The following is an 11,865-nucleotide window of genomic DNA, read 5'->3' as shown; positions in this document are numbered from 1 at the left end:
CACATGCCCTCCTGAAAAAACGCGACCGAAATTACTGGAACCCTACCCTAGCCTACTACTACTACTAGACCTAGATAGTAGTGATCCGTAGTACCATGGAACTATAATAAATGGTAGACCTACTAGTACTGTGTAGTATATGTTAACATGTCTGGCTCTACGAGGCCTTTTTATGCTCATAGGATGGCTTTTTTGGGCGTCCCAATAGGCCTATGCCTATAGCTAGGACAGATTTCCCATTCCTGCAGGCCTGTAGCCTATGCTCTAGTAGGGCGGCCGGGTGTACTCTGGTCGATTCACCCCTGGTCGACTCGTACCCATGCCAACTCGTACTTAACTTCCTACCCTAAACTCGTATCCAACCAAATAATTGGTTGATTTCCCGCTAGACTAGTAGGCCTAGCCTAGCTACAATATTCATTATGCCCTGCTAAAAAGGTAGATGAGCTACTAGACTAATTACGCGTAATTCGTATAATAATAACAATAATTGACTAGAAGGCCTAAAAGCGGCGGAAAACACCTATCCATTCTTGCATGGCAGTACGAAAACCTGCCTATGGTTGTACATCATTGTAAATTGTCAACACACACTGTGCTACAGACAGTGTACCGTGTGTTAAAAGTACAGCATTTATAGCAGACAGCAACGTGTATAACTTGCTATAGTTTTACAGATAGCACCTGTGGACAGTAGCAGAATCGGGTGCTGAAACAGATTTAGATCAAAAAAAGAATAAACTTGAGCAAATTTACCTATTGGAAGCTAAAGGTGCTCAAATTAGGTCAAGAGTAAATGGATAGAAGATGGCGAACGAAACACTAAATATTTTCTTGGTTTAGAGAAAAATAATAGTAATAAAAAACATATTTAAAAATTTTTAAAACAGGACGGATCCATTATATCAAATTCCACAGAGATATTGAAGGAAGAGGTTAATTTCTTCAAAAAAATATACGCTAAACAAGATGTTCCATACAAATCAATTGATAAGTATCTATCTCATGTTAATTTAACTAAACTCACAGAGGCAGAAAAAGAGATGTGTGAGGGTCAGCTCGCTCTCTTCGAATGTGAGCAAGCAATAAAGAAAATGAAAAAAAATAAAGCTTCAGGCAGTGACGGTTTAACAGTTGAGTTTTATCAACTCTTCTGTTACCTTATCTGTGACCTTGTTTGTGATTCACTAAATTATGGTTTTGTCACACAAAAAATGTCTGTGTCACTTGTGTTACTTCCCATGTGAAGGGTCTGATAAATGCCTAACCGATGAATTGTATACAGCTCTGCTTTCGGAAATTTTTATAATTAAAGGTAATAATGAAGATGCCAAAATCATTATCCTTGGGGATTTTAATGGTAAAGTAGGTAACACGATTAAAGGGGGAGATCCTATTACTAATTATAATGGTCAAGGGTTGATTGACCTTTGTAATAATGGTGAATTAACTATGCTTAACGCCTCTGACAAATGTGCTGGTACTTTAACTTGGGTACAAAAGAACCAAGCCAGCATACTAGATTACGCCATTGTTTCACAAGAAACCTATGAAGTAACAAAAGAATTGTTTATTGATGAATTTGGACTGTATAATTATGGAAGTGATCATAACATGCTTGTAATCACACTAATAGAGAATAATATTTGTAAAACCAGTAAGGTGACAAAAACTAACACAAAACATTGGAATATCCCTAAAGATTGGAGTGATTTTAGTAGTTCAATTAACTACGACTTTAAAGATTGGGACCCTGGTCGTTTAGATGCGAACGATGCTTGGGTAGAGTGGAAAAACAAAGTTACGCTAGTTGCAGAGAATACAATAGGCTATAAGAAAACGAGATCAAACAAAAAGATATGGTTTGATAAAGAAACAAAATATGCTATAAATCAACGTAGACAATCGTGTCGAGCACATAGATTATATTCAAAGAATAAACATAATATTGATTTTGATATCAATTATTGTAATTCTCTATGGGAAACATACCAAGAGAAGCGGAAATTCTGTAAATCACTTTTTAAACGCAAAATTATGCAAAAGAAAATATCAAATTGCTCAAAAATTATGGATAAAGGAGGGCCTCAATCTAAGGAATTTTGGAATGAACTCAAAGGCAAACGACAGAAACAAAATGTTGATTCTATCCTAATACCAGGAACTTCAAGATATTCTTCAGACCACGACGATATGAAAAATTCGCTAAAATTACACTTTGGCAATATTGCAAAATTTAATACAACTAACAGTAACGATATTCTCCACTCTTCCCACGATAATAATAGTAACAGTAATGATATTCATTGTGATCATATTTTAGATAATATAAATATTTCATTTGATGATGTCGCTTATGCTATATCAAAGGCAAAAAATAACAAAAGTCCAGGTATTGACTCTATAACAAACGAAATGTTAAAAAACGGAGGTAATCTAATCACATTATCACTCCAAAAATTGTTTACCAGAATTATACAAACTGAAACTATACCGAATGAATGGAATGAAGGGATAATTATCCCAATATTTAAAAAAGGAGATCGACGTGATCTCAATAATTATCGAGGTATCACACTTAATTCATGTGTTTCAAAAATCTTTAATCGAATTATTGCATATAATATTTCTCAATTTTTAGAAGAAAATGGCATCCTTGGTGAAGTCCAAGGGGGCTTTCGGACAGACAGAAGATGTGAAGACCACATTTTTGTCTTGAAAAGCATTATCGCCACAAGGCGTGCTGAGGGTAAAAAAACATTTCTGGCCTTTTTGGACTTTAAAAAAGCCTTTGATTCAGTCTGGCGACAAGGGTTAATTACGGCTGCCAAAAGAATTGGTATCCGTGGTAAACTCCTTAACTTACTAAGAAATATATACGATGATGTTAAATGCAAAGTTTTGTTCAATGACATAGAATCTGATAAGTTTAGCATTAATGAAGGAGTGAAACAAGGCTGTTCATTGTCACCAGTTCTTTTTTCTATTTACATTAACGAACTAAATAATCTAATCAAAAGTCATAAACTAGGTGTTCAAATCTATGACACACAAATAGGTGCACTATTTTTTGCTGATGACGTGGTTTTAATCGGTGACAATGAGTCTGAACTTGTGAAACTACTTAAAGTAGCAAGTGATTATTCACAAGCATGGAAATTAGAGTTTAATTTTGACAAATCAAATGTGCTGGTCACAGGGCAAAGAGTAAATCCACATAGAACATGGAGCCTTGGTAATCATTATATCACAGAAATAGAAAGGTATAAATATCTTGGTGTAATAATATCACGTTCATATACAGATTCTGACAATATCAATGAAGTAATCAAAAAGGGAAATAGGATAATAGCCTATATTACCTCTATTATAAACAATCAGAATGATTTCAATAGGGTATACTATGGTGATCTTTTATGGAGAACGATAGGATTACCAACAAATAATTACGCCTCTGCAATATGGTTATGTAACTCTAAAGGTTCACTAAATAAGTTAGAAAATTTACAATACCAAATGGCTAGAATTATTTTGAAGGCACCAAGAAACGTTGCGAAAGCGGCATTGATTGGTGACCTAGGATGGGAGACACTCTACACCATCCAAAATAAATTTAGGATGTCCTATTTTAACAGAATTAAAAATATGGACGACCAAAGGTGGCAAAAACTACTATGTAGATCTATAATGGATGTAGAAGATAAGGTGAAATGGAAGTGGATTAACCATATCAAAGATTTATTATGTAAATTTGATTTAGGAAATAAGTTTAATTTAAATCCGGAAAGTCAATGGTTCAAGAGTTTTACACATGCCAACTCTCTAGAAAATATCAAGGAATGGTTAGAAGGTGCAAAAACAAAGTCAACCCTCTCCGAATATTTGAAATATAAACATGAACCTAAAGCAGAGACATACATGTTTGATATGGTGAATTTTGATTCCATTAGTTTAAAGTTTAAAGCGAGGTCTAACTCTCTTGATTTAGAAGGTAGAAAAAATACATGGTCAGAAAATGAGACTGGTTTTTGCAAGCTATGCAACAATCAGTTAATTGAAACTACAGACCATTTTCTACTTGAATGTTCAAACCTTAAAAATGTAAGAGAAACACATTTTAACTTACTAAAAATGGATTTATTGTATTGTGGTTATGATACATTCTGGGAGAATTTTAGAAGTGGTACAATCGAATACCAACATCATATTTTACTTGATGACCTTTATTTAGAATTTCCATTTGAGAGAATCGGTGAAATTGTAGACTATCACTGTAAACAATACTTAACTGCTGCATGGAGACATAGAAAGACTACACTTAATATATAATATATAAATATTTACCGCCCACCATATTATCTACTAACATTATTTTACCATTTATCTAATTCAATAATATATTATATTTTTATATATATATATATTTTTTTTTTCTTCAAAATTATATAATGTAACCTAAATCTAAATAAAATAAATAAATAATACAGTACTAAAAATAAGACTAAATAGTATAATAAAAATTGTATCACATTTAATTGAATTACAAATAACTATTAATATTAAATATAATAAGAACAAATAATCATATAAAAGTTGCATTTATTTTAATAATAACAGTATAATAAATCAATTAGCAATTATATATATATATATATATATATATTTTTTTTTTTAGTAATAATAATGATAATATATTCGCTTAAAACTTGAAAATATTAATAATACTGATAATAAATAGATAATAACATTAACTCCATCATATAGGTTAAGTATTGTTCGATATGTAAGATTACCTTGTTTTTACTAATTTCATTTTACTTGTATAATTCGCTTCTTAGTTAAGACTTAAATGTTATTTTTTGATACTTTTCTTTTTGTTTTTACATTGCCTTGTAAATGAACGCACCGTCTTATAAACGTGTGCCGCTGATACAAAAGCGTTCGTTCAATAAATTTATCTTTATATTATACACAAAGAAGAGGAATAATCAACCTTATTTACACAAAGATTTATAACTGGCGCCCTATCACTTTACTCAATATTGACTACAAAATAGCTTCTTTTGTTCTTACAACAAGATTACATCTAGTTGCAAAGTCAATAATAAATAATGACCAAAAAGGTTATGTAAAAGGTCGCTTTGGTGGTGACAATATAAGACTAATAGATGACAATTACTTACATGGAAAATTAACAGCTTGAAGGTATACTTATTAGTTTAGATTTCCAAAAAGCATTTGACAGTGTCAATAGATCATTTTTAATAGAAACCTTATATAAATTCAATTTTGGTATTTCATTTGTGAACTGGGTAAAAGCACTGTATAACAATACAAATTGTATATTCACAAATAATGGTTGGCAATCAGAAAGTTTTGCCATGCATCAAGGTATTGGACAAGGATGTCCCTTGTCTGCTGTACTGTTTATTTTAGTAGCTGAAGTACTAGCTACGAAAATAAGAACATGTGATATGGTCAAAGGCCTGACTGTTCCTGCAGGCAATGGTATATTTAAAGATATTAAGATTGCACAGCTAGCAGATGACACAGTACTTTTTCTAAAAGATATAAATAGTATAGATAACAGCATAAATATTATTGAAAAGTTTGGAGAGGTTTCTGGATTAAAATTAAATAAGAATAAAACAGATGCTTTTTGGCTTGGCAGTTTAAGAGACTGTAAGGACACACATGGTAACATTTCTTGGACATCCACACCAATTCGGATATTTGGTATCTACGTTGGACATGATAAGGAATATTGTTATCAAAAGAATTGGAAAGAAAAAGTTTATGCTTTAGAAAATACCCTAAAAACATGGGAGAAAAGACACCTCACTTTTTTTGGAAGAATTACTATTGTAAAAACATTAGCGCTCTCAAAAATTATATACAATTCCAGCATTTTGCTAGTACCAGAAAAATTAATTTTTAAATTCATTTGGGAAACTAAGAAAGAAAAAATAAAAAGAAAAACCATGTGTGCAAATTACAGTCAAGGTGGTCTAAAAATGGTAGATTTCAGATCTCAGGTAATATCTTTCCAAGTTAAATGGTAGGTACAGGAGACTGTATGAAGATGATTATGCCAAATGGAAATATTTACCAACATTTTATATAGAAAATATAGGCCCAAAATCACTAACCTCAAATATTTCAAAAGTTCCATGTAACATATCTGTACCACCATTTTATCTCTCGGTTATTAATTCTATCGCTGTAGCTAATGCTTGCAATAATAGATTAAATAAGAAACCAATAAGCTTTGATGATATCATTAATCAATCATTTTGGGGTAATGCATTTATCTGTATTAAAAAGAAGCCGTTATATAACTGTAACTGGATTAGATCAGGGTTATTAAAATGTACACAAAATTGGATCAGTGAATATTCTTGTATATTGAAAGCCATTCCTAAAGAATGGAAATGTATTTTAAAATCAACATGTGACATTAATGTAAATGATGATATACCTATTACAAACAATAAGGTCTTAAATATGACGTCTAGACAATTATATAGACTCATAATAGATGCTCAATATTTTACTCCAACGGCACAGGTTAAGTGGGAATCCATATTTGGTAATCTGCCATGGAACAAAATAGGGGTTAAGAAAGTTTCTGGTCTTAAAGAAAAAAAACTGGCACATTTTAATTTTAAATTGTTCGACAGAATATTTCCAACAAATGAAAGATTATATAAGTGGAGCCTTGTAAATTCTTCAAATTGTGACATACTAGATTGTGCCCACAGATGGTTCTCAAATACATATAATAGTGATTTCAGCGTTAAAAAACTGGCGACTTCAAATGTACATGCAGGCAGTGGCGTATCCAGGGGGTGGGGGGGGGGGGGGTACTGTAAACATAATTCTTTTGAGTTTGTTTATTTACATATCATATCGTTCCCTTCAGATCAACTATTTTTTATTTTCATTACATCTAACCAAACACGTAAAAAATTAGGTTTAAATATCTTCTCATCTTGCACGTACGGTCCGGGAGCCCATGAAGATTTGTTTAGCATTGCGAGTACAAAAGGTCTGAGGCATAGAATATGTCAAGTAGGGTACAGGGACCATCAAACGGCCGTTCTTAAGTTCCCGCCCCTGTACCAACTCTAGGGAGGGGCGCTCAAAATACCCCAAAATTTGATTTAATCAGCATAATTGAGTACATAAATGAAACCAATGTTAAAATGTTTATTTTTAGGGTCTAATTGAAGATCCGTAATTCTTAAGTGTCAACTCCTGTACCTATAGTCCACTTAAGAAAGCCACTAATTAGCGCTAATTAACATTTTAATTAACATGGTCGAGTACATCGATGAAACCTTGGGCAATACAATAAGTACATTTACCCAACTGAGAAAACGTAATTCTTAAGTGCCAAATCCTGTACCATGCATGACCCCTTAAGAAAGGGTCAAAGGTCAATATATGTCTCACCTATACTTAATTAACATAATGAGTACACCTGTAAAAACCAATGCAAAAATGTTTATTTTTAGAGTCTAATTGATGATCAGTTATTCTTAAGTGTCAACTCCTGTACCTAGTCCACTTAATTAGCGCTAATTAACATTTTAATTAGCACAATCGAGTACATCAATAGAACCTTCGGAAATACAATAAGTACGTTTGCCCAACAAGGAAAACGTAATTCTTAAGTGCCAAATCCTGTACCATGACGGTTGAATGCGCTCGAGCTGCAAGACATGGTTGTGATGTCCTCTTGATATTTTTTAATTGTTTAGCTGAATTTATATATTTATACGTCTTTTTTTTATATTGTTGACTGTACCTGTCAGTAATATTGTTTCGTGTAGCTGTTTGATGTAACTTTGATGTCAGTTAGTTGTGCACAAACCAATTTAATTTTCATCTGAATCGAGCCGTTTTTTCTAGGATTGCCATTTTGTTTTGTGACGTGTCAATCCCAGGCGAATTTTCATCCGCCCAGCATCACACACGATGGTGCTAAAATACTCGTCTATCAAGCTTTTCGAAATTGGACACAAGATGGTACGTACCCATATTGCTAGTAATATTTGGAAAACATTTAAAAACCTAGGGATCGAAAAGAGCACAGTAAGGGGATGTAGAGGAGGTTCCGGAAAAATTCGATCGATATCTGTAAAAATTACGCCAAGAATTCCAGTTTTTAATTTTAATTATAAATCGCCACGGAGAAATACCAGCCTAATTAACATAACAACAACGCAAGATGAACAGGTGTATCCAACAACAATGCTTCGTAGCGAAATCCTACGTAACGAATTCAATGATCCATACACACGTGTTGGAAACCTGTACATTCCTATTGTTGCATATAAAGTCAACAACGAAGCACTACCGTCACTTGCAAGTCAATGCGAGCAAGGTGAACAAGGAGCGGTGATGCCGATTACAGACAGAAACGATCAACTAGCGGACATACCGATGTCCAAGGTATTGTGGTATCAGTACTGTCCTGAAAAATAAGCTTCAAGTAACACAAAACAAAATTGTGAGATTTATTCTCGATCTCGCCCCTAGGGCACATGTTGGTCAGGCCGAACTTTCCGTTACTGGATACCTGAAAATAAGTGATAGAGTTAAGTATATTAGACTAATCCACGCTTTCAAAATATACCACGATATTGACGCTCCTTATCTTAATGAACATTTTACAAAGATTTCTGAACTCATAGTACAAGGAAATCCAATGTAAACTTTGTAATTCCAAATATTAAAGGCCAAGCCTCTAAAACATTTTATTATAATGCTATTAAAGACTGGAATGATCTACCTTCCGATATCAAGAGTATACAAAAATGAATTGAATATAAACGTGCGTTAAAGGTTCACTTTGGTATTGTGCATTAACCATGCTGATGATTGTATTTTGTATATGGATGTTTCTGTTTATTGTATTAATATGCATTTATAAATGTACACATTATTATCTAACTTACTTGTTTAAAGGACCCCATTGGAATTAAGCTGTTTCAGCTTTATGGGTCATCCTGGTATTTTTGTTGTATTGAGTACCGAATAAAACAAACAAACAAACAAAGACCCCTTAAGAAAGGGTCAAAGGTTCGTTTCTGTAAAAAAAAAACTTGATTATGCATACTGAAGAAAATTATAAAATATTTATTTTTAGTATCTTCCTTAAATGGCAACTTCTGTCAACTAATTTCAGAAAGCTGGTAATTAGCATATTAATTAGCATGACTATTATATGCTATAAACTTATATATACTTATAGACTTATTTAGCATAAAGATAAAGATTCTAAGTTATGCTTTTAAAAGACGTAGATAGAGACCTTTGCATTTTGAAAACGTTTATTAAAATTAGTAGTATTCTGTTAAAATTTAAGTAAACATAAAATATAAAAAAATTATTAAATTCCAGTACGTATCAATTCTGGCAAAAGAAATGACAATATGATAATTATGTCCAAATAGTTTCAAATTATGAATTGTAGTAAAAATTTAATTCATTCATTCAATCCTGCCACACGATCTTCATCTTTTTGGGATTCCGTCTTCGTCTATTAATATTTTACATTATTATTATTATTGTTATAATTATTATTACTATTATTACTATTAGTGGTTTTCTTAATAAGCGGAATGGGTAGGCATACAGGTGATGGATCTTCAGTTGTCTCTAAATATAAACATTTTAGAATTGGTTTCACATTGTGTTCTCACGGTCTAGCCATTTTGCCACCCGGCAAATTGCCACCCGGCACATTGCCACCCGGCCCTTTGCCGCCCAGCCTTTTACTACTTGGCCTTTAGCCACCCAGTCCTTTGCTACCCGGCCGCATGTGGCATATTGCCACCTTAGGGCTTTTGACACATGGGCCCTGCCACCCGGCCAATTGCCACTACCGGCCATTTGACACCAGGCCTGTTGACACCCGGCCATTTTCCACCCAGTGTGTAGCAATCACTTAGTTTCCAACTAGCCTGTTGCCACACGGCCTGCTGCAAACTGGCGTGCTTGCTACAAAGGCGTGTAGCGTCTGAGAGAATATATAATAGGTTTTGATTTGATTTATTTGATTTGATTTATTCAATATCGGCTCATTACAATTACAACAGAATACATAAAAATATATAATGAAACAAAAAGCCAGGATTGTCACAAGCGAACCCAATCACTGTTTAAAGACTTTCCTTTAACATAGATAAAATATAATATAAATATAAAATAAATGACGAGAACAAAATTAATTAATAAAAATGTAAGACATTATGTAAAAAAATACAGCAGGGACCAGGTAAAATCAAAAGAAATAGTGTTGGCGAAGACTAGTCTCGAATTCTCGAAACCTGCCAAGGAGAGCAAGCTCACTTAATTCAGAGAGAAGACCATTCCAAAGTTTACAGAATCTAGGAAAGAGTGAAGATTGAAAAGAGACAGTTCGAGCAAAGGATGGCCTGAATAGAAGATCAAATTTGTGACGAGAAATAAGAGAAACAAAAGAAGAAACATCGAGATCAATAATAGTGTATAAACATTTGACAACAAAGATAAAAGTTTGGAAATCAATCCGAGAAGTCAAAGAAGGAAGATGAAGGAGAGCTAATCTTTCGGCGTAAGTAGGACGTTCAAAGTGTTTACCTGGAAAAAAGTATCTTGTAAGAATGCGTTGAGGTTTTTCAAGAAGATTAAGATGAGAAGCCAAATGTGGAAACCACACAGGAGCACCATATTCCAGAATCGGACGACATAAGGATTTGTAAAGCAGAAGAAGAGAATGAGAGTCATTGGTACCAACAGTAGGCCTACGACGGATAAATCCTAAAGTCCTGGAGGCAGAAGAGTGAACAGCTAAAATGTGGTCGTGCCAGGAAAGGGTACTATTAAGGGTAATGCCAAGGTATTTAGTACAATTATTTGTGACTGGGGGAGCCAATTCATTAAACCATCTGAGATCCATCTGTGACATGACCAATGATGGTATACAAGATCGTGGGATTTAAAAAAAATCTAATATCACGACGATATAGAGATAATTAGGCCCTATATTCTCATGCAGTGGATATGCTACTGATCAATGTTAATTAAACAGTTGTTTTTACGAATTGTTTTGTGACAGTCAATTGAAGATTCTGTATATCATAGGCTTTTGTCCTCATGAAATCAGTAACGAAATTGTATACATTTATTTGGATAAAATACAAATTAAGTGGTAAACAAGGTGGTCTACTTTAACAATTATCGGAAAACTTTAAACATCTGAGTCTATACCATAGAAAAGCAATTTATTAATTAAAATGATTTACACATTTTAATCTTGCGTTTATTTTAATTTAATTGCAGGCCTAAGGGCAAATAACACTCTCAGATCAGGAGGCAAAAGGCCGGGTGGCAAAAGGCCGGGTGGCAAAAGGCCGGGTGGCAAAAGGCCGGGTGGCAAAAGGCAGGGTGGCAAACGGCCGGGTGGCAAAAGGCCGGGTGGCAAAAGCCCGAGTGGCAAAATGGACTGGGTGGAAATGGGCCGGTGTCGAAATACTGGGTGGCGAAAGGCTGGCAAAAGGCCAGGTGGCAACCGGCCGGAACCTATGTACTACTCACTATGCTAATTAAAGTTCAGGTGGGACATACATTGACCTATGACCCTTTCTTAAGACAGGATTTGGCACTTTACATTTTCTCAGTTGGTTAAACTTACTTATTGTACTTTCCAAGGTTTCATTGATGTACTTGATCATGCTACTTTTAATGACCACTAATTAATTACTTTCTTAAGCAGATTAGGTACAGGAGAGTTGAGACTTAAGAATGATATATCTTCAATTAAACTCTAAAAATAAACATTTTAGCATTGGTTTCACATTATTTTAATTGAGTCCG

The 11,865-nt window shown here is 33.7% G+C and overlaps 1 protein-coding gene across 1 annotated transcript; it reads left to right on the top strand.

Annotated features, from left to right (window-relative positions):
• The first annotated feature begins 1,194 nt into the window (after positions 1 to 1,194).
• Positions 1,195 to 4,329, top strand: LOC140049756 (uncharacterized). The gene has a single exon (XM_072094707.1). It carries the CDS (start codon positions 1,195 to 1,197, stop codon positions 4,327 to 4,329), a length of 3,135 nt encoding a protein of 1,044 aa, XP_071950808.1.
• The last annotated feature ends 7,536 nt before the right edge of the window (positions 4,330 to 11,865 follow it).

The sequence above is a fragment of the Antedon mediterranea genome, chromosome 5, assembly GCF_964355755.1.
Source record: "Antedon mediterranea chromosome 5, ecAntMedi1.1, whole genome shotgun sequence".
Lineage (NCBI taxonomy): Eukaryota > Metazoa > Echinodermata > Crinoidea > Comatulida > Antedonidae > Antedon > Antedon mediterranea.
This window is presented reverse-complemented; position numbering and strand designations above follow the sequence as displayed.

Excerpts from the sequence above, each read along its gene's own strand:
- LOC140049756 (XM_072094707.1), top strand. The coding sequence starts at position 1,195 with ATGGTTTTGTCACACAAAAAATGTCTGTGTCACTTGTGTTACTTCCCA.